The sequence below is a fragment of the Oncorhynchus mykiss genome, chromosome 14, assembly GCF_057628025.1.
Source record: "Oncorhynchus mykiss isolate SJ-2025 chromosome 14, ASM5762802v1, whole genome shotgun sequence".
Classification (NCBI taxonomy): domain Eukaryota; kingdom Metazoa; phylum Chordata; class Actinopteri; order Salmoniformes; family Salmonidae; genus Oncorhynchus; species Oncorhynchus mykiss.
In genome coordinates, this window is record NC_143035.1 from 10,987,957 (window position 1) to 11,011,612 (window position 23,656).

The 23,656-nt window shown below is 43.8% G+C and overlaps 1 protein-coding gene across 1 annotated transcript in view; it reads left to right on the forward strand.

Annotated features, from left to right (window-relative positions):
- Positions 1-23,656, forward strand: part of LOC110487730 (vascular endothelial growth factor receptor kdr-like) — a 77,586-nt gene that overhangs the window by 13,988 nt on the left and 39,942 nt on the right. The window contains exons 3-11 of the mRNA XM_036942928.2: positions 1,619-1,821; positions 4,828-4,955; positions 7,789-7,948; positions 9,926-10,062; positions 10,152-10,335; positions 10,531-10,657; positions 10,874-11,043; positions 12,613-12,769; positions 20,920-21,034. Coding sequence (XP_036798823.1) covers positions 1,619-1,821; positions 4,828-4,955; positions 7,789-7,948; positions 9,926-10,062; positions 10,152-10,335; positions 10,531-10,657; positions 10,874-11,043; positions 12,613-12,769; positions 20,920-21,034 — 1,381 coding nt within the window. The remainder of the gene's footprint in view (positions 1-1,618; positions 1,822-4,827; positions 4,956-7,788; positions 7,949-9,925; positions 10,063-10,151; positions 10,336-10,530; positions 10,658-10,873; positions 11,044-12,612; positions 12,770-20,919; positions 21,035-23,656) is intronic.

The following is a 23,656-nucleotide window of genomic DNA, read 5'->3' on the forward strand; positions in this document are numbered from 1 at the left end:
TATAAAATAGGCCGTTCATTTTGATGATAGAGGTACGGGAGATAATCTGAACTCCCTGGCAAGCCTTACATCAAAAATCCAAACGGTTCATGCCAACACCCCTCCCCTGTCATTTATTAGCTCCTGGTCCTGCTCCAGTGGTTGGCTGTTCTCTGGACTGCCATTAGACAGCTAGGTCAGGATAAAGTAAGGAGAGGGAATGTAAAAGGGACTGCTGGAGCATCAAGACCGTCAGACCACAGAGGCAGCTAGGCAGTTACACTCCCAGCCAGGAACAGTGTGGTCCCCATTTATCAATCTGTTCCAAATTCCTCCGGGGGGCCGATGGGACCCCTGTCTGTCTGAAGTGCACACATTTGTTAAGCGTTTAGAGAGCCTTGCATAATTTTCTAGACACTTCAGGAAAGCTAACCCCTGTTTTCCTAATGCAACACTTCCCTCCAAGGCCATGTGCTAAAAAGTCCCCGACTGAAACTATGGTTTCTAGCCTCTTGATGAGAGTTTGAAGTTGCTTGACCCAAGGCGCTGTAGGTAGAGGCAGTGGTATGCAGCGAGAAATTGTTCAAGATCCTCTGGGATCGTTTTTAATGGGACCTTAAAAATGGCATTGTTTGGAATATGTGTTATTTGAACACATCATCCAAGAGACCCCAGCCATGTCCTCATGTGCAAATCCAAGTTATCAAGATGACTCCAGATTATTGGAAGGGCCTTTAAACACTTTCCAATGAACATAATCTGAGAGGTCCTGAGGGGAGGGGCTGGACCTAATCAACTGGCAACCGGAACAAAATGGTGTGACACTGGAAAAATTCCCACAGAATAATTATTGCAAACCATTCATCTATTTCTTTTCCTGAGAATATCCACTATCAAAAAACAGAAAAGGCAAATAATCAGTCAAATCAGGTCAAAGCCAAAGTTTTACACGGATTTGAATAAGTTTAAATAAAAGTTCTGATGGATTCTCAAAACTAGAATCCTTAGTTGCTACATCCATTTTTGGACTTAATTAATTATATATAGCCATTGATTCTTGAAGAATATAACTTATACATGCCTCACGAGTTTAGTTAACCTGTTGTACCCCATCAGAACCCAACATATAATCTTGTTTTAAACAATGTACATGTAAACAAACACTGTATCTTCTAAAACTACCATTTTGATATCGTGGATGGTCAGTCCTTGCATCCCTAGCTCTGTCTATGAATTTAAAAGAGGTTACATTTTCTCCAGGCTGAGTGACGGCTTTGTAATTGTTTCAATTAAGGATTCCAGCTTTAAGAGCTTGTGCCTGTAACATTTGAGAGTATGTTTGTGTGCATAAATCAGGTGAGACAAGGAAGGTATTTGACTTGGTGATGCTGCTGACCTGAGGGTGACGACCCAGAACCCTAGTGGGGGTAGAAGGGTAATAAGAAAGGGATGATGCAGGTGGTCTGACTGACCCTCTCAGACCCTCAGTACTTTGTCGCTTGACTTAGATGTTGCCCTTAACCACAGATCTAGAATCCGATTTCCCTACCCTCAATCCACATTTGAACCATTAGGGACACAAAATAATATCTGATCCTCTATCAGTTCTTAGGGCTTACTTCTGCTGTGTCTTTATCAGAGGTGCCGCCCAACTCCACTGGAGGCTGCCCTGGCGGGACGTCACCTCGGAGGGGTTGCGCGTGGAGGAGTGTGAGCCCCAGCTGCACGCCCACTGCAGTAAGTTGCTGGTGAGCCACCTGAGCCCCAACGACACGGGCCTCTACAGCTGCAGGTACACCCAGCCCTCCGCCGACTTCAGCTCCACCTACATCTACGTCAAAGGTGAGTCCCACTTTAAACTATGGTATAGCCCCTTTCATACAATGCTGTATATGCAGCAGGTTTTACATACAGTATAAAGTGTATGCTGACAGAGTAAATCATCATTGTTGAGTTCTTTAATGACATTCTTGAATGAAGTAGTGCCCTGCTCGGGCATGAATTTTAAGCCCAAGCCCTACCCATGCCTGCGACGTTCAGGACCTACCCAGGCCCGATTGCTTATGCCAAATTTTAGGGCTGGACTTACCTGAACGCGAAATAAGAAATAACTTCCTTTGTTAGAATCCGTTAGCCGTCTCTGTCTGTTCTCCCCCTCTCTGCGCTGCTCGCTCTGCATGCGCTCTGTGCATGGCTCTGCTTGTGTGAGTATCCATAGCAATGCCTCTGCTTGCTGTTATGCTCAATGACAAGACAGAGAGCAGTTAGCTGTAAACTAGCTACTTTTTCTCCCTCTAAACTCAGATAAAACTCAAGGAACATAACTTTTTCTGTTAAAATATTCTCTCCTGTGGACTCGGTCAATGTTCTGGTGTTATATTTGACGAGGTTCAAGCACTTCTGACACCATGATATGTACTTTGAAGCAAAACACGAGCAATTGGCTCAGCTTCAAAATGTTAATGATCAGTTTAGTGATACCCGAGCCCTACCCGTACCTTAGTAATTGATGGAAAAACAGGCCCTTCCCAGCCCTAACCCGTTGTATAATGTCGGGGCCCATCGGGCTCAGGTCGGGTAGCAGAGCTCTAGCGTAAAGTACATAATTAGCCAATAGCTCCCAGCGTGTGAAAGTTGATATGAAAAGGATCTCCCTTTGTGATTGAAATAGTTTGTTGGATTCTGTTCATTTTAACGCCGATAAGGACTTTTTTCACTCCTGATCTGTATGTTTTTTTTTCCATATTTTTCATAACAGTTGGTTTGTTTCAGAACAACATAAGTTCAACAAACTCCCTCTAAAAAAGCAGGGGGTGATTTTAAATGGGCCAACGCCTACAGTGCAGTACGGTTTAAACTGAGACAGCTATTAGAACAACAGAGGCTCTTAAGGGCCAGGCTAGAACCATGGTCACTGAGCAGCCTGACATCTTCCTGCAGGATACAGGAGCTGGAAGCCAGCCAGTCTTTCAGAAAAAAAGAAATATAAAAAAAAAATATATATATATATATATAAATAAAGGAGAGGCTCCATCCATTCCATACCTCATTTAGCGGACAACAACAGCCATATCTCTTCACATGTTGTAAAGAGGATGGTTTGTAATTACAGATATATGACTGTATGTTGAGAGGGGATTTTTTATTTTAAGGAGTCTAGTCCAAGCCATACAGAAGGAACTGAGTTGTGCCTCTAACAGAGAGAAAGGCTTCCCCCCGCTTCCTGACTCCTTCTGGGACAGGGAAGGAGAGTGTATCGCATTGGAAGCCCTTGTCATTGGCTATTATTTCCGGCTTCTGTTTTTCCAGTCAGTCTCTCCTGGAGCCTCGCACGACACCAGCTATGGTCTCTCCCATGTTACAGGCTTAGTCCTCCCTCAAAATGTGGAGAATGTCCTCTACGAAACAGACAAACTGCACGTACAAACACTTGCAAATAGCTCCTTAGTGAGAGCATTGCAAGGCAACACTAAATACCTTAAAACATTACCATAGTTGAGATTGCCATCAGTGCCTCTTCATAAATGTCAAGGTCTTAGTCTGAGGGACTGTGGTGGGGATCGGTCTCATGGAACATCTGGGCAGAAAGATAAGAATGACAAGCCTGACGAATAACCTTTTCTGGATGAAACAAACAGTGAGTTCCTTTCTATCTCTGTCTGGACATATATTTTTGTCCAGGACATATTTTTGTCCAGCTCCTGTGATGTGTGTGCACAAATGTTTCTTAATATCTGGCCTTCAGAACAGATGCTGATATTTCGAGCGAACTTAAAATTGCGATGCAAAAAGTACTAGACTCCATAGGTTGAGGTCCTAGCCTAATTCCCTGGCTGCTCTCTCTGCCTCCTCTGGCGATCTGACAGCCTGGTAGCCCCGTGTTTAGTCTAACCAGGCCTCTTTCAAAGACTTTCAACTGTTTATTAGATCATTTTCCATATTTGTTTTACAAATACTAGTCCATTTTATCACGCCAAAACAGCTCAGCCTCGCACAAATCACTCAAGTATTTGTGTAACAGCAAAGTTCACACAGCAGGTCTATGAAAGAACAGTCAGAGAGGCATTGGATGCCTGCCCTGGTGAAAAAAACTGGAGCTGTGATAGAGCTATCATAGCTATCTCCACCCTGTTTCTTTATCCAAAGCTGCACCTAGCAGGAGGAGCGGTAGGGGGTTTGGAGAATGAGCTGATCTCACTAGTCGGGAGATTCTGTTTGATCTCTGTGTGAGATAGATGGCCTGACATTACCCTGACTCTACTGAACTTAGAAAACAGATTTTAAAGAATCATTTTCCACCTTACTTTTGTTGTTGTTGTTGTTGGTACTTTCACCCCTTTTTTGTGATATCCAATTGGTTGTTGCAGTCTTGTCCCATCGCTGCAACCCCCTGATGGACTCGCGAGAGGCGAAAGTTGAGAGCCATCTGTCCTCCGAAACACGACCCTGCCAAGCCACACTGCTTCTTAACACATTGCTTGCTTAACCCGGAAGCCAGCCACACCAATGTGTGGGAGGAAACACTGTCCATCTGGCGACCGTGGTCAGCTTGCTGGCACCCGGCCCGCCACAAGGAGTCGCTAGAGCTCGATGGGACAAGGAAATCCCGGACGGCCAAACACTCCACTAACCCGGACCAATTGTGCGGCCTCATGGGTCTCCCAGTCACGTCCAGCTGTGAGACAGCCTGGGATTGAATCCGGGTATATCGTGATGCCTCAAGCACTGCAGTGCCTTAGACAGCTGCGCCACTCGGGAGGCTCACCCCTACTTTTAATAAAATACAGCTAATTAAATTAATTAAATTCATAGAGTAAATATTGATATTCCCTTTCATTTCTTCTACAGATCACCAGCATCCGTTTGTGGAGCACCATTTCCCCATTCCATACACCTTGTTTACATACAGACATGAGGCCACCCTAGTGATTCCCTGTAGAACAACTTCTCCTGACCAGATTGTCACTCTTGAAGGGGTAAGACTTTTTATGACTGTTAGTTTCTGTATTCACATTCTTCATTCACATGCTCTTTCACAAGAGAGCAAATGTTAGCATTTATTATGATACTAACCAATGTTGACCAGTTGTACACGCTATGAGACAGTATGGGCATCAGACTGATTACTTTACCAGAGTGTACCTTTTTCTGAAAAAGAAGTCTGCCATTGACGTCACTAAAGTCAAGATCGCAAAGAGACATGATAAATACAGGCGCTCTGCACTATGGGCATCTTTGGAGTTCCCACACCCATCAAACGGTAGGCCACTCAAGCATTCGGGAACAGATAGTGGCCACAGAGAGGGGAAGCTCATGGGCAGGAGAGGGAGTCATCCTGTCTGCTTCCTGCTAAGAACAGGAAGGTCCTCCAATATATTTTTTCTGCAGAATACAATCTCTATCTAAGTATAGAAGACCTGTTATAAACATCTTGTCCAGGAAATGCTGGTCTAAAAAACAATACAAACAGTGGCTTGCGAAAGTATTCACCCCCTTGGCATTTTTCCTATTTTGTTGCCTTACAACCTGGAATTCAAATGTATTTTTGGGGTGTTTGTATCATTTTATTTACAAAACCTGCCTTCCACTTGAAAGATGCTAAATATTTTTTATTGTGAAACAAACAAGAAATATCACAAAAAAACTGAAAACTTGAGCATGCATAACTATTCACCCCCCCAAAGTCAATACTTTGTAGAGCCACCTTTTGCAGAAAATATAGCTGCAAGTCTATTGGGGTATGTCTCTATAAGCTTGGCACATCAAGCCACTGGGATTTTTGCCCGTTCTTCAAGGCAAAAACTGTTCCAGCTCCTTCAAGTTGGATGGGTTCCGCTGATGGACAGCAATTTTAAGTCATACCACAGATTCTCAATTGGATTGAGGTCTGGTCTTTGACTTGGCCATTCCAAGACATTTAAATGTTTCCCCTTATAGCACTCAACTGTTGCTTTAGCAGTATGCTTAGGGCCATTGTCCTGCTGGAAGGTGAATCTCCGTCCCAGTCTCAAATCTCTGGAAGACTGAAACAAGTTTCCCTCAAGAATTTCCCTGTATTTAGCGCCGTCCAACATACCTTCAATTCTGACCAGTTTCCCAGTCACCGGCGATGAAAAACATGGTGTTCTCGGGGTGATGAGAGTTGTTGGGTTTGTGCCGGACATAGCGTTTTCCTTGATGGCCCAAAACTCAATTTTAGTCTCATCTGACCAGAGTACCTTCTTCCATATGTTTGGGGAGTCTCCCATGTGCCTTTTGCCAAAACACCAAATGTGTTTGCTTATTTTCTTCTTTAAGCATTGGCTTTTTTTCTGGCCACTCTTCCGTAAAGCACAGCTCTGTGGAATGTATGGCTTAAAGTGGTCCTATGGACAGATACTCTAATCTCCTCTGTGGAGCTTTGCAGCTCCTTCGGGGTTATCTTTGGTCTCTTTGTTACCTCTCTGATTAATGCCCTCCTTGCCTGGTCCATGAGTTTTGGTGGGCGAATTTTGGATATTTTTTTATAACCCAACTCTGATCTATACTTATCCACATCTTTGTCCCTGACCTGTTTGGAGAGCTCTTTGGTCTTCATGGTGCCTCTTGCACGGTGGTGCCCCTTGCTTAGTGGTATTGCAGACTCTGGTGCCTTTCAGAACAGGTGTGTATATATACTGAGATCATGTTACAGATCATGTGACCGATCATGTGACACTTAGATTGCACACAGGTGGATTTTAACAAATTATGTGACTTCTGAACGTAATTGGTTGCACCAGATCTTATTTAGGGGCTTCATAGCAAAGGGGTGAATATATATATGCACGCACCACTTTTCAGTTTTTAATTTAATTTAAAAAAAAATGTAAGTAATTTTTTTTATTTCACTTCACCAATTTGAACTATTTTGTGTATGTCCATTACATGAAATCCAAATAAAAAGTATACTTAAATTACAGGTTGAAATGCAACAAAATAGGAAAAACGCCAAGGGGAATTAATACTTTTGAAAGGCACTGTATCCAGTCAAAAACAACAGGCCGGGGCCTCCCAAGTGTCACAGCGGTCTAAGGCGCTGGATCGTAATTGGATAGTAGTTGGATAACATGAAATTGTGGAGAAAAGGGGGGTAGAATTTAAAAAACAACAACAATAGGCCGATGATGCTCCTGAGGAAGGTTAAGTGGTTTTTAATAAACTATAGGAGGAAATCTCTCTCGAAGGAGCTGGGTGTAGGGTACTGGGTCACAGTGACCAAGCTCCTTGTCTTATAACATTATCCTATAACACGAGACGGCCTTCCTATAAATGATGTGCATCAATGAACAGTCTTCTGCTGCATGTTGACATGATGCCAGACCTCATACGTCTTATTCGGATGGCAAAGTTAGTGGGCTGTGTGACCTCCCTGCTACTGGAAGATCTTTGGCATTTCTCCTTCCTTCCTCCCTACTTCCTTCCTTCCCCTCTCGCTCCTCTCCCAGCAGCATAACACTTGGCTGGAGAACAAACAACTGCAGTGGTAGGCCTTGGCCACGTCCATCCATTTCATCCCTTGTTCAAAGTCAACAGTGCTCCGTGCATCGCTGTGTGGATAATTGCGATAGTTACACTCCATAAAACCATGAAAATGAATTAGAAGTTGGTTCTAATGGGCTGTCATCTCCAACTGAGCTCATTGGAGTGTGGAGTTTCATATCAAAGCCAGTTGCCCACATCGTATTTTAGTCTGACTGGCTGAGTGCTTTTTAAAGACTGCAGAACTAGAAGTGTGACTAAACATATAAGCCCTTTGACAAACACTTTGCTACCTGTCTCTTCTTTCAGCTGCCACCCTTATCAGAGGAGATAGAACAATGGAAGGAATGGGACCCCAAAATAGGCTTTGTGATCCCATATGGTCCCTACGAATCCTTTCGTCTCCTGACCTGTGTTACCAGCATCGACGGCCAACAGGTCCAGTCGCAGTACATCCCTCTGAGGCAAAGTGAGTAACTTCTCCTTTTCTAATTGAGCTTTTAACCTTGTATTGCAGTGAGCTAAATCAGGGTTACACAGAGTGTTTCTTGGTAGTCTAAAACAAATGTACTTTGACACAAAAGTATACACCTCACACACATGTTTATGGGCTTAAAAAAAAGAATACTCCTGTACCATGTCAGATATAGAGTTGAAATAAAAATAGCATCCCAATATTACACTTGATATACACTACCGTTCAAAAGTTTGGGGTCACTTACAAATGTCCTTGTTTTTTGAGTTGCAAAATGAATAGGAAATATAGGTTAGAAATAATTATTTTTAATTGAAATAATAATTGTATCCTTCAAACTTTGCTTTCATCAAAGAATCCTCAATTTGCAGCAATTACAGCTTTGCTTACCTTTGGCATTCTAGTTGTCAATTTGTGGAGAGAAGCTTCCTGAAGCACCTCCCACAAGTTGGATTGGCTTGATGGGCACTTCTTACGTACCATACGGTCAAGCTGCTCCTATAACAGCTCAATAGGGTTGAGAACTGGTGACTGTGCTGGCCACTCCATTATAGACAGAATACCAGCTGACTGCTTCTTCCCTAAATAGTTATTGCATAGTTTGGAGCTGTGCTTTGGGTCATTGTCCTGTTGTAGGAGGAAATTAGCTCCAATTAAGCGCCGTCCACAGGGTATGGCATGCATTGCAAAATGGAGTGATAGCCTTCCTTCTTCAAGATCCCTTTTACCCTGTACATATCTCCCACTTTACCACCACCAAAGCACCCCCAGACCATCACATTGCCTCCACTATGCTTGACAGATGGCATCAAGCACTCCTCCAGCATCTTTTCATTTTTTCTGCGTCTCATGAATGTTCTTCTTTGTGATCCGAACACCTCAAACTTAGAATTGTCTGTCCATAACACTTTTTTCCAATCTTCCTCTGTCCAGTGTCTGTGTTCTTTTGCCCATCTTAATCTTTTATTTTTATTGGCCAGTCTGAGATATGTATTTTTCTTTGCAACTCTGCCTAGAAGGCCAGTATCCCAGAGTCGCCTCTTCGCTGTTGACGTTGAGACTGGTGTTTTGCGGGTACTATTTAATGAAGCTGCCAGTTGAGGACTTGTGAGGCGTCTCAAACTAGACACTCTAATGTACACGTCCTCTTGCTCAGTTGTGCGCCGGGGCCTCCCACTCCTCTTTCTATTCTGGTTAGAGCCAGTTTGCGCTGTTCTGTGAAGGGAGTAGTAGCGTTGTACGAGATCTTCAGATTCTTGGCAATTTCTCGCATGGAATAGCCTTCATTTCTCAGAACAAGAATACACTGACGAGATTCAGAAGAAAGGTTTTTGTTTTCACTGGAATCAAACCCACAAATGCTGATGCTCCAGATACTCAACTAGTCTAAGGAAGGCCAGTTGTATTGCTTCTTTAATCAAGACAACAGTTTTCAGCTGTGCTAACATAATTGCAAAAGGGTTTTCTAATAATCAATTATCCTTTTAAAATGATAAACTTTGATTATCTAACACAATGTGCCATTGGAACACAGGAGTGATGGTTGCTGATAATGGGCCTCTGTACACCTATGTAGATATTCTATAAAAAATCTGCCGTTTCCAGCTACAATAGTCATTTACAACATTAACAATGTCTACACTGTATTTCTGATCAATTTGATGTTATGTTAATGGACAAAAAATGTGCTTTTCTTTCAAAAACAAGGACGTTTCTAAGTGACCCAAACTTTTGAACGGTAGTGTACATTACGGAAGACTGAAATGTAACAAAACTGTTTCACATAGAAACATCAGATCGTCTGAGGGTTTCTTTAAACAATGTTTATTAAGTATGAAAAATATTAGTAACATTCTACCCATGAAGCCACTCGGTCATGTGACTGCAGGAAAGGGCTACGAGAGACAGAGGAATTACTGAGGATGTTGATTCATTCTCACTGTGTCTTCCCTTCTAACTCTGCTTGCATAGCTAACTTCCTGAGGAACGTAAAGATCAACCCTGAACGTATCAAGCTGTTAGTGGGAGATACTCTGGTCCTCAACTGCTCTGCAGAGACCACCTTCAACGGAAGGATCAACTTCCAATGGGAGTACCCAAAGAGGATGGTAAGTTCTTAGTCATTCAACATCTTTTAAGATTGGTCAATTACTGGTCAATGTTTCAGGGTTGTTGATGAATGCCTTTGCGTCCCCAGGTCAATCGGAACCCCACCGTCAATAAGATCAGAGAGAATCCGGCTTTGATCACCAGGATGTACAAAGCCATCACCTTGTCCAACATCACCATGGACGACAGGGGCACGTACAGGTGCACGGCTGAGATAGGGAACGCTGAGATGGGGAAAAAGAAGCACGCCTCAGCCAAGGTCACCATCTACGGTGGGTCAGTGTTTTAGAAACTGGTACTGCGAGAAGGCCAGGTCTCACTGAGCTAAGGCAGAGACAGACATAACTCCATTGTAAGGGTCATCTTGGCCATTCATTGTGTGACCTCATTGATAGTACATTTATACTGTTGTTTTTCGACAGTCGTTTTAATGCTTTCATCATTGGTCTTCTCCCGTGTGATTTCAGAACATCCATACCTGAATGTGTCCTATAAGAATGAATGGGCCAGGAGAGTAGTCTACACAGAGGGTAGAAACAAGCTGATGTTTGAACCCAAGGTCAATGCACTGCCACCAACCGACACCATCGCATGGTAAGACTGAGTTCAGCTGCTGGGACTTTTCACTGCGTGTATTGTCAACTCCTGATGAATATAATAGCTCTGTTGTGACTATGTGCACTAAACTGAAGCATGTGAGTATTTGATTTGGGATATAGAGTTGCTCACTAATTATCATCACAACTTTCACATCAGTACATTATGATGAGGTGAACGTCTAAAGCAAATGTTGGTGTATCTCGTTCCCAGGTATAAGGATGGCGTCCTCATCAACGAGAACTCCACTTGTTACGAGTCTTCAGGCTACAACCTACTCATCAAGGACGTGAAGCAGAAGGATGCTGGGGTCTTCACCATCGCCCTGGGCAACAAGGAGAGAGGCCTCTACAGGAATCTCAGCTACATTCTGGTAGTCCGAGGTAAAGCTCCTTTTAAATCGCCACTCTATCCCATCCTATACCCCATTCCTTGTCCCTCCAAATGACTGGCCATCCTGAGGAAATGAAGCAATGGCCTGGACTTCTGCGTTTCGACCAGCCTCGGCACATTGGGTTTAAGCCCCTGGTTGGTCCTGGCCTGCAGTATGACAGGAACCCAGCCTCTCTAGCTCCTCACGTACAGGTGCGCGGTTGAGATTGGGAACGCTGAGATGGGGAACAAGAAGCACGCCTCTGCCAAGGTCACCATCTACGGTGGGTCAGTGTGTTCGGAACTGGTACTGCGTGAAGGCAAGGTCTCACTGAGCTAAGGCAGGGACGGACATAACTCCATTGTAGGCGTCATCTTGGGCAATCATTTGTTTACATCCTCTCGATGTGTATGTAGCCCATCTGGCCCAGCACCACTTGTGTAAACAATCGTGTTTGGTACATTATATAGGGCTATTTGTGTACTTTATATGCTTTAGCAAAGACTGTTCAAACAAATATATTGTAATGATTGCCATGTAAATACTGAAGATTGTCAACACCAGCAGTTGTAGAAGTGGTCGGTGTTATGTTCTTGAGCTTTGATCGTGTGTTGGATGGAGAGTCGGGGAGTGCAATCTGCCTGCCCTTAAGAACTCTGTTGAGAAACACGTGTGCCACTCAGATACTACTCCAAGCTGGCGACGGGGGGCAAAAGAATGCATAACAAAGTATTTCCATCCCATTCCCTGCACATTACCCAGGAATCCCCCTACCATGCCAAAGTGGAAAGATCAGCCCCCTCTCTCCCTCATATAAATGTTATCTATGGACACTTGCTGCCCCGATTGCTCAACGCAACATAGGGTTGGAATGGCAAAAAAATGACCCACTCTCACAGACAAAAACAATGGAAGGAGAAATCAAGAGAGATTCCTGGGAACAGTTAGGCAACAATTTTAAACATCGTTCATCAAGCTTTTGAAGTTCAGTGCTTCAGATCTCAAATATTCAGCAGCCGGGGCTTGAACTGAGGACATTGCTGAGAGAAACCATGTTACGACTTCAGCCTCAGCCTCACCAATGCATGCAGGCATACAAACAAAACAAACACACACACACACACACATATATACACACACACACACACACACACACACACACTGACTGGTTCACAATGATTAACTGATGGAAACATTTTCCTGGAGGTGGCATCCAGTCTGTCTGTGTCCGTCCGCCAGTCAGTCTGGTGTTGATTACTGCTGTGTTCTCCCACACTGCTGATCCACTGACATCTGTCCCAGAGGCAGCAGGGTAGAGGTCAGGCTCTGAGGCACTGTGACACCCTGATGTGATGGACAACCACAGGATATCAGGGCTATGCAATCACTCAGCCATTTTCAAGCACTTCAAAGCCCACTCTCTGAGGTTAGATGACAACTGGATGTTGATGGCACCTTTTTCATGGTTATTCATCATGATGACGGACCTCTATCTTTATAAAGACATTATGACCTCCAACAGCCAGGTAGAGTGTAAAGGTTAATGCAACAGTGTCTGATCTCTTTGTCTGTGTCTCAGTGAGGCCTATGATCTCAGAAGAGGAGGTGGCCTCGGTAGACGTCCAACCATACATGTTCGGCAAGCAGCACCAGCTAACCTGCACCGCCTTTGGAGTGCCCATGCCCGACATCACGTGGCTCTGGCAACCATGCCACCCTGACCCCACCGACAAAGAGTGAGTCACTGACACACCATCCTGGCCTGTTTATCCGGGGGTGGGGGGGGGGTTAAATCATTAACTAAACTGTGAAGACCATTTTCTTTGAATTCTCCTACTGCATCAGTGCCTTTTAACCTTAACGCTTCCAGTAACACAATTCTGCATTCTTCACTTCTTGTTTTTCACTTTCACAATGTTCCTTCATTGGTAATGTACTTTCATTGTTTTTCTGTAAACCATAAGAATACCACAGACCTGGGAAGATACAGTGTCAAGGCTTTGCACAATCACAAGGCACAACTTCCAAGATCCAAAGCAATAAACCCAGAACTGAGATGAAAGTCCTATATTTTTTCCTCAAACACCCAGCCCGTGGATCAAAAGGATACTTAGTCACCAAGACCATCTGACTACAGTTTCGAATGACAGAAAGTTTCATGCAGAGAACAGAGATAGGTCACAGGGAGTGTTGTGTGTTTTCTCATCCAGGGGTCACTGTGCATTTCTAGTTATTTCTGTAGGTATGGTGAAACACTGCCTTGTCCACACTGCTTTGAGTTTTATTGTCCGCTCTCGGGCCAGTATGAATAGACGTGATTGGTAAAGCAGACCAGCTTTGTCTTAGCCAGTGCACCTCCTGGTTATGTTTTGGTTGGTTGGTGTTTAGGTTTGTTGGACGCTGAGCTCAGCTGTCACAGCTGTACAGACAGACAGACAGACAGACAGACACACACACACACACACACACACACACACACACACACACACACACACACACACACACACACACACACACACACACAAAGACAGACAGACACACATACAAAGACAGACAGACAGACACACATTAAGACAAACAGACAGACAGACATACAGACAGACAGACACAGACACAGACACACATACAGTGGGGCAAAAAAGTATTTAGTCAGCCACCAATTGTGCAAGTTCTCCCACTTAAAAAGATGAGAATTTTCATCATAGGTACACTTCAACTATGACAGACAAAATGAGAAAAAAAATCCAGAAAATCACATTGTAGGATTTTTAATGAATTTATTTGCAAATTATGGTGGAAAATAAGTATTTGGTCACCTACAAACAAGCAAGATTTCTGGCTCTCACAGACCTGTAACTTCTTCTTTAAGAGGCTCCTCTGTCCTCCACTCGTTACCTGTATTAATGGCACCTGTTTGAACTTGTTATCAGTATAAAAGACACCTGTCCACAACCTCAAACAGTCACACTCCAAACTCCACTATGGCCAAGACCAAAGAGCTGTCAAAGGACACCAGAAACAACATTGTAGACCTGCACCAGGCTGGGAAGACTGAATCAGCAATAGGTAAGCAGCTTGGTTTGAAGAAATCAACTGTGGGAGCAATTATTAGGAAATGGAAGTCATACAAGACCACTGACAATCTCCCTTGATCTGGGGCTCCACGCAAGATCTCACCCCGTGGGGTCAAAATGATCACAAGAACGATGAGCAAAAATCCCAGAACCACACGGGGGGACCTAGTGAATGACCTGCAGAGAGCTGGGACCAAAGTAACAAAGCCTACCATCAGTAACACACTACGCCGCCAGGGACTCAAATCCTGCAGTGCCAGACGTGTCCCCCTGCTTAAGCCAGTACATGTCCAGGCCCGTCTGAAGTTTGCTAGAGAGCATTTAGATGATCCAGAAGAAGATTGGGAGAATGTCATATGCAGATGAAACATAAATATAACTTTTTGGTAACAACTCAACTCATCGTGTTTGGAGGACAAAGAATGCTGAGTTGCATTCAAAGAACACCATACCTACTGTGAAGCATGGGGGTGGAAACACATGCTTTGGGGCTGTTTTTCTGCAAAAGGACCAGGACGACTGATCCGTGTAAAGGAAAACCTCCTTCCATCAGCAAGGGCATTGAAGATAAAACGTGGCTGGGTCTTTCAGCATGACAATGATTTCAAACACACCGCCCGGGCAACGAAGGAGTGGCTTCGTAAGAAGCATTTCAAGGTCCTGGAGTGGCCTAGCCAGTCTCCAGATCTCAACCCCATAGAAAATCTTTGCAGCAACAGCCCCAAAACATCACTGATCTAGAGGAGATCTGCATGGAGGAATGGGCCAAAATACCAGCAACAGTGTGTGAAAACCTTGTGAAGACTTACAGAAAACGTTTGCCCTCTGTCATTGCCAACAAAGGGTATATAACAAAGTATTGAGATAAACTTTTGTCATTGACCAAATACTTATTTTCCACCATAATTTGCAAATAAATTCATTAAAATTCCTACAATGTGATTTTCCGGATTTTCTTTTCTCATTTTGTCTGTCATAGTTGAAGTGTACCTATGATGAAAATTACAGGCCTCTCTCATCTTTTTAAGTGAGAGAACTTGCACAATTGGTGGCTGACTAAATACTTTTTTGCCCCACTGTACAAAGACAACCAGACAGACAGACGCACATACAAAGACAAACAGACAGACAGACGCACATACAAAGACAGACAGACAGACACGCATACAAAGTCAAACAGACAGAGAGACGCACATACAAGGACAGACGCACATTCAAGGACAGACGCACATACAAAGACAGACACGCATACAAAGACAGACACACATACAAAGACAGACACACATACAAAGACAGACACACATACAAAGACAGACACAAAACCAGATCATCTGTGTGAGTCTGGAGTCCAGAACCACCGGGCAAGCCCGGGGCTCCTTCTCCATAAACATGCCTGCATCCTTTTAATTGACTCTGGCCCAAAATACAGTCATTTATCAAAGAAATGCAGCCCCGGAGAATTCCCCACTCATTTGTGGCTGTTGGCTCTGTGGGCGGGGAGAGAGGATATATTAGTCTCAGACTCCCCAAGCTTTTATAGAGCTGAACGGGACAGAGCGTGTGGTATGAGTGACGTGGGCGTGTATGTCGACCTGCTAGTGAACCTTTAACAACATGAACATTCCCTGAAAGCCAGAGCAGCCAGAACACAGTCAGTGACAGCAGGGGTTCTTTCTGAGGCGTAAAATCAGGCAAACAATGGGCCATTACCGCGGGATTATCAGGACCCAACACCGCTAGAAAAACACGTCTCTGGATGGCCTCACAACGGAGGGCCTGAATTATGTTACACTTCATGCGCTTTAACTTGACAAGTGCTTCTGTTAATTATCCATAATTATTGGTTAAAAAACCCTCTATTGGTATGCCAAATTTGTGACAGAAATAATGGCGGAGGGTCAAGCTGTGTCAAAGTGCCCCGTTTCTGCAGCCCTAAAGATAATCAACTCTGGCAATGGAAACAGTGGCTCATAAACGTTTGACGCTGAAAAGGGCTTGTTTTTTCAACAGCTAATGAGGGAGTAGCTTCAGACAGAGAAACAGCCCAGGCCAGCCACGGCCTGATTGGAGGCAGATTGAGCCAACTGTTTGTTTTATACAGTTCAGACCCACTTCAAGAACCTGTCACTGCAAATTGACCACTTATCATTTCAGGATGGGACCTCGTATAAATCACATATCACAGTCCCCTTGTGGTTGGGGAAGCGTAACGTCTCAGATATCATTTGGGAGTTAAAGAAAGAGTGATTGGGAGATGGGGAGAGATGAAGGGGGGTGGGTTTCTTTATCAGCAGCAGGGTAAGATGGTATCAGCTGTGCCTTGTTGACCCAATAAGGTTTGGGGAACAGGCTTATCTCCTCTGGCCAGAGAGTGGGGGGGGGGGGGGGGGGTTTCCTGTTCGAGGTGACGCATAGCCAGCAGCATACCACCCTGCATCCCACTGCTGAATTGCCTCAGAAGCTAATCAAATCAAATGTTATTTGTCACATGCGCTGAATACAACAGGTGTATAACTTACCGTGAAATGCTTGCTTAAACGCCCCTAACCAACAATGCAGTTCAAGAAATAGAGTTAAGAAAATATTTACTAAATAAACTAAAGTTAAAAAAATCTAATAAAAAAAGTAACACAAGAAAAGTACAAAACAATAATGAGGCTCTATACAGGGTGTACCGGTACTAAGTCAATGTGTGGGGGGTACAGGTTAGTCGAGGTGATAGCAGGGTTGGTCCTGGTCAGTCCCTGGATGGGAGACCAGATGCTGCTGGGAGTTGTGTTGAATGGCCAGTAGGAGGCATTATTTCCTCTGGTCTTAGAAAATATATAATATCCCAATGCCCCAGGGCAGTAATTGGGGACATTGCCCTGTGTAGGATGCCGTCTTTTGGATGCGATGTTAAACGGGTGTCCTGACTCTCTGTGTGGTCACGAAAGATCCCATGGCACTTATTGTAGGGGTGTTAATCCTGGCTAATTCCCAATCTGACATACCATCATGGCCACATAATCCTCCCCAGCTTCCAGATATCTAATTTATTCCCCCTCCGCTCCACTGTAACTATTCCCCAGGTCATTGCTGTAAATGAGAATGTGTTCTCAGTCAATTTACCTGGTAAAATAAGGGATAAATAAAAAGCATAGCATTGGGCTTCCTGTCACACTGCAGTTTCATCCTCATTTGTTGACTTCTGTGATCGAAAAAGCCTTGGTTTCATGCATGTCAACATCAGAAGCCTCCTCCCTAAGTGTGTCTTACTCACTGCTCTAGCACACTCTGCTAACCCTGATGTCCTTGCCGTGTCTGAATCCTGGCTCAGGAAGGCCACCAAAAATTCTGAGATTTCCATACCCAACTATAACATCTTCCGTCAAGATAGAACTGCCAAAGGGGGAGGAGTTGCAGTCTACTGCAGAGATAGCCTGCAAAGTAATGTCATACTCTCCAGGTCCATACCCAAACAGTTCGAACTACTAATTTTGAAAATTACTCTCTCCAGAAATAAGTCTCTCACTGTTGCCGCCTGCTACCGACCCCCCTCAGCTCCCAGCTGTGCCCTGGACACCATTTGTGAATTGATCGCCCCCCATCTAGCTTCAGAGTTTGTTCTGTTAGGTGACCTAAACTGGGATATGCTTAACACCCCGGCAGTCCTACAATCTAAGCTAGATGCCCTCAATCTCACTCAAATCATCAAGGAACCCACCAGGTACAACCCTAACTCTGTAAACAAGGGCACCCTCATTGACGTCATCCTGACCAACTGGCCCTCCAAATACACCTCCGCTGTCTACAACCAGGATCTCAGCGATCACTGCCTCATTGCCTGTATCCGCTACGGAGCCGCAGTCAAACGACCACCCCTCATCACTGTCAAACGCTCCCTAAAACACTTCTGTGAGCAGGCCTTTCTAATCGACCTGGCCCGGGTATCCTGGAAGGACATTGACCTCATCCCGTCAGTTGAGGATGCCTGGTCTTTCTTTAAAAGTAACTTCCTCACCATTTTAGATAAGCATGCTCCGTTCAAAAAATGCAGAACTAAGAACAGATATAGCCCCTGGTTCACTCCAGACCTGACTGCCCTCGACCAGCACAAAAACATCCTGTGGCGGACTGCGCTAACATCGAATAGTCCCCGCGATATGCAACTGTTCAGGGAAGTCAGGAACCAATACACACAGTCAGTCAGGAAAGCTAAAGCCAACTTCTTCAGGCAGAAGTTTGCATCCTGTAGCTCCAACTCCAAAAAGTTCTGGGACACTGTGAAGTCCATGGAGAACAAGAGCACCTCCTCCCAGCTGCCCACTGCACTGAGACTAGGTAACATGGTCACCACCGATAAATCCATGATTATCGAAAACTTCAACAAGCATTTCTCAACGGCTGGCCATGCCTTCCGCCTGGCTACTCCAACCTCGGACAACAGCTCCCCCCCCCCCGCAGCTACTCGCCCAAGCCTCTCCAGGTTCTCCTTTACCCAAATCCAGATAGCAGATGTCCTGAAAGAGCTGCAAAACCTGGACCCGTACAAATCAGCTGGGCTGGACAATCTGGACCCTCTATTCCTGAAACTATCCGCCGCCATTGTCGCAACCCCTATTACCAGCCTGTTCAACCTCTCTTTCATATCGTCTGAGATCCCCAAGGATTGGAAAGCTGCCGCAGTCATCCCCCTCTTCAAAGGGGGCGACACCCTGGACCCAAACTGTTACAGACCTATATCCATCCTGCCCTGCCTATCTAAGGTCTTCGAAAGCCAAGTCAACAAACAGGTCACTGACCATCTTGAATCCCACCGTACCTTCTCCGCTGTGCAATCTGGTTTCCGAGCCGGTCACGGGTGTACCTCAGCCACGCTCAAGGTACTAAACGATATCATAACCGCCATCGATAAAAGACAATACTGTGCAGCCGTCTTCATAGACCTTGCCAAGGCTTTCGACTCTGTCAATCACCGTATTCTTATCGGCAGACTCAGTAGCCTCGGTTTTTCGGATGACTGCCTTGCCTGGTTCACCAATTACTTTGCAGACAGAGTTCAGTGTGTCAAATCGGAGGGCATGCTGTCCGGTCCTCTGGCAGTCTCTATGGGGGTGCCACAGGGTTCAATTCTCGGGCCGACTCTTTTCTCTGTATATATCAATGATGTTTCTCATGCTGCGGGCGATTCCCTGATCCACCTCTACGCAGACGACACCATATTCTATATACTTCCGGCCCGTCCTTGGACACTGTGCTATCTAACCTCCAAACGAGCTTCAATGCCATACAGCACTCCTTCCGTGGCCTCCAACTGCTCTTAAACGCTAGTAAAACCAAATGCATGCTTTTCAACCGTTCGCTGCCTGCACCCGCACGCCTGACCAGCATCACCACCCTGGATGGTTCCGACCTTGAATATGTGGACATCTATAAGTACCTAGGTGTCTGGCTAGACTCTAAACTCTCCTTCCAGACCCATATCAAACATCTCCAATCGAAAATCAAATCAAGAGTCGGCTTTCTATTCCGCAACAAAGCCTCCTTCACTCACGCCGCCAAACTTACCCTAGTAAAACTGACTATCCTACCGATCCTCGACTTCGGCGACGTCATCTACAAAATTGCTTCCAACACTCTACTCAGCAAACTGGATGCAGTTTATCACAGTGCCATCCGTTTTGTCACTAAAGCACCTTATACCACCCACCACTGCGACTTGTATGCTCTAGTCGGCTGGCCCTCGCTACATATTCGTCGCCAGACCCACTGGCTCCAGGTCATCTACAAGTCCATGCTAGGTAAAGCTCCGCCTTATCTCAGTTCACTGGTTACGATGGCAACACCCATCTGTAGCACGCGCTCCAGCAGGTGTATCTCACTGATCATCCCTAAAGCCAACACCTCATTTGGCCGCCTTTCGTTCCAGTTCTCTGCTGCCTGTGACTGGAACGAATTGCAAAAATCGCTGAAGTTGGAGACTTTTATCTCCCTCACCAACTTCAAACATCTGCTATCTGAGCAGCTAACCGATCGCTGCAGCTGTACATAGTCTATTGGTAAATAGCCCACCCATTTTCACCTACCTCATCCCCATACTGTTTTTATTTATTTATTTTTATTTTTCTGCTCTTTTGCACACCAATATCTCTACCTGTACATAACCATCTGATCATTTATCACTCCAGTGTTAATCTGCATAATTGTAATTATTTGCCTACCTCATGCCTTTTGCACACAATGTATATATAGACTCCCCTTTTTTTCTACTGTGTTATTGACTTGTTAATTGTTTACTCCATGTGTAACTCTGTGTTGTCTGTTCACACTGCTATGCCTTATCTTGGCCAGGTCGCAGTTGCAAATGAGAACTTGTTCTCAACTAGCCTACCTGGTTAAATAAAGGTGAAATAAATAAAATTTATTTTTTTTTTTTTTTTAAATCGCCTTGCTCCTTATCAGCCTGATTGTTCCCCTCAGCAGGCAGTCTGGTTTAACTGGGCTGTAGCTCACTGCACCCTAAAAGGCCATACAAAAGCTATGGTGTTAGTCAGAGCTTCTTAGGGTTTAATTCCTGCCGTTTCAAAGTGACACATTGTCAAACCGTTTGGACAGCTATCGCTGGTCCATATTATCAATCGATGGTCCATAGTATCATTTCCGGTTCCCACTAATTAAATACAGGAAATTATGTCATGGCCACACAGCATCCTGCTCTAACAGTCTCCTGTCCAATATTCTGTACTAATTTACAAAACTGAGTTCTTATTTTATGTAACCTGCAGCCGTTTCGTCTAGTTGAGTAATCACTGATTTCCTCTGTCCTATAGGTGCACCCTTTACACTGAGCCAATCCCAGTTCAAATGGACGATAAAGGGAATTACTCACACAACTGGATTGAGAGCATAAACAACCAAACTGAACTGGTGAAAGGAAAGAACAAGGTATGTATATAATATGGGTTTGATCTCATTAGATTTGTAACCTGGAACTGCTTAACATTGTACAACAATAATTCATGTGGGTGTACTTTTCATATATGAGTCAGGTTTGATAAATATACTGTAATCTGAACAGAAATGTAAATGTCAATGACAAAATAGTTGTGCAAATTAAAAAATATATATATAATAATATTTCACCTTTATTTAACTAGGTAAGCTAGTTGAGAACAAGTTCTTATTTACAACTGCGACCTGGCCAAGATAAAGCAAAGCAGTGTGACGCAAACAACAACACAGAATTACACATGGAATAAGCATATACAACAATTACTTGGAGATGTACTGTGTGAGAAAGGGATTTAGAGTAAATGGCTATAGAGAGGGTTCGGAGAGACTAACACGGACGTGGAAATCTGCATGGCCGTTCTCTTTGAGATGGCAACATCTGAAAACAATACATCGAGGCAATCCCCTTCCTCATATTGGCAGTTCTAAAATGTTCTAGAAGGATTCATTCTATCTGCATCACTTTAGACTTATGTAACTGTGACCAAAAGTTATGGAAGGAACATCAATATGTATAATGAAATTGTAGTACAGTACAGTCTGTACAGTACATTGTAAATACTGTTTATTTATACATTGTAATATTCAACATGTACAGAGAAAAAGCTATTTATAGTAAAATACATTTAGTGTATACCAGTAGGCATATTTATGACACGGAAACCCACATTATTGTTTACGCTGCAGTAACTGCCACTAAATCAACTTATCCGTCATTTCGTATATGCTGTCTGCAACAAACAGACCATCATATCTGACATGATTTGCTTTTTATTAAAAGAAGCCCCTTAGCCTTCAATTAAGGTCAACGCAAGTCGAGCGCCAGAACTGCCATGAAGAAAAAGCATTTTGGCTCTTTTCAGGGCTGCTCTCCTGAATCGTTCGTCCGTCTGCCCCATTAACTGAAAGACACAGTTCATTTCACCCTGCTGGAGTGAAAAACACCCTCTGAACAAAACGCAGATTTTGGATCTAAAGCAGCTAGGCCTGTAAATGATGCAGCTGCCTGGTCTGCCAGAGAGCACTGTTTATTCTGACATCAGTGGATCTTTGTCTGTTGGAACACGGAGGGCTGTGGAGCTCCTCGTAAAACAGACCAATACAACCATACGGCTCAAGCCATGCGTGTGCAGACAGCGGAGAAGGGACTTTTATAGGTTCCCTCCTAACTCCACTGACCTTTTGAAGAGATCAGCCGTAATCGCTGGAACTACTAAAACAAAGTTTGGAAATTGAAATAATTGGTTATTTTCATTGTTTTCATCATATCTGTGTTCTTACACCATAGCTGAATGTAATGGTTAGGGGATCCACAAGAGGTATGCAAATAATTACAATCTTAAAAGTGTTCACCTGGGACACCTTGACCATATAACCACATTAGTTCCTAAGTCTCCAATAGAAGTTTCTGCAATTTTCCCTGCAGTTTACTAAACACTCGATCACTTCCTCTCACAAAAAATGGACCACGTCTTGGCATGCGTTCCCAAAGCATACTGAACATGGAGACTATAGACATTACAGCACATGTCCTAGAGGAGCTTGTTACCAAAACCATTCACTCCAAACGTAATTAAGTGCAGGCCTCAACTGTTTCCCCCAAAAGCCCACCTATAGGATTAGTTGAAAGACAGCCGTGCCAACACACTAGGTCAAATTGGGACATAAATCTAGCCAGCATATAAGCATTTCAACAGCACAAGCAAACCTACCACCAAAGAAAATACTGGTTATAACAAGTCATTACCCAAACACGTATGCTGGTGTGGTAAACTTTATGAAATGGTATTTCTCCAGCTTTCCCCTATAGGAGATTTATGAAGGTGTTTCCTCCCTCTGATGATGGACGGTTGAAGGGATTTCGAATCATGCTAATGGTATACATATTGTAAAGAACGGGAATCATGCTAATGGTATACAAACTGTAAAGAATGGGAATCATGCTAATGGTATGCGTACTGTAATAACAGGAATCATGCTAATGGTATACGTACTGTAATAACAGGAATCATGCTAATGGTATACATACTGTAATAACAGGAATCATGCTAATAGTATACATACTGTAATAACAGGAATCATGCTAATGGTATACATACTGTAATAACAGGAATCGTGCTAATGGTATACATACTGTAATAACAGGAATCATGCTAATGGTATACGTACTGTAATAACAGGAATCATGCTAATGGTATATGTACTGCAATAACAGGAATCATGCTAATGGTATACATACTGTAATAACAGGAATCATGCTAATGGTATACATACTGTAATAACAGGAATCATGCTAATAGTATACACACTGTAATAACAGGAATCATGCTAATGGTATACATACTGTAATAACAGGAATCGTGCTAATGGTATACATACTGTAATAACAGGAATCATGCTAATGGTATACATACTGTAAAGAGCGGGAATCATGCTAATGGTATACATACTGTAAAGAACAGGAATTATGCTAATGGTATATGTACTGTAAAGAACAGGAATCATGCTAATGGTATACAAACTGTAAAGAATGGGAATCATGCTAATGGTATACGT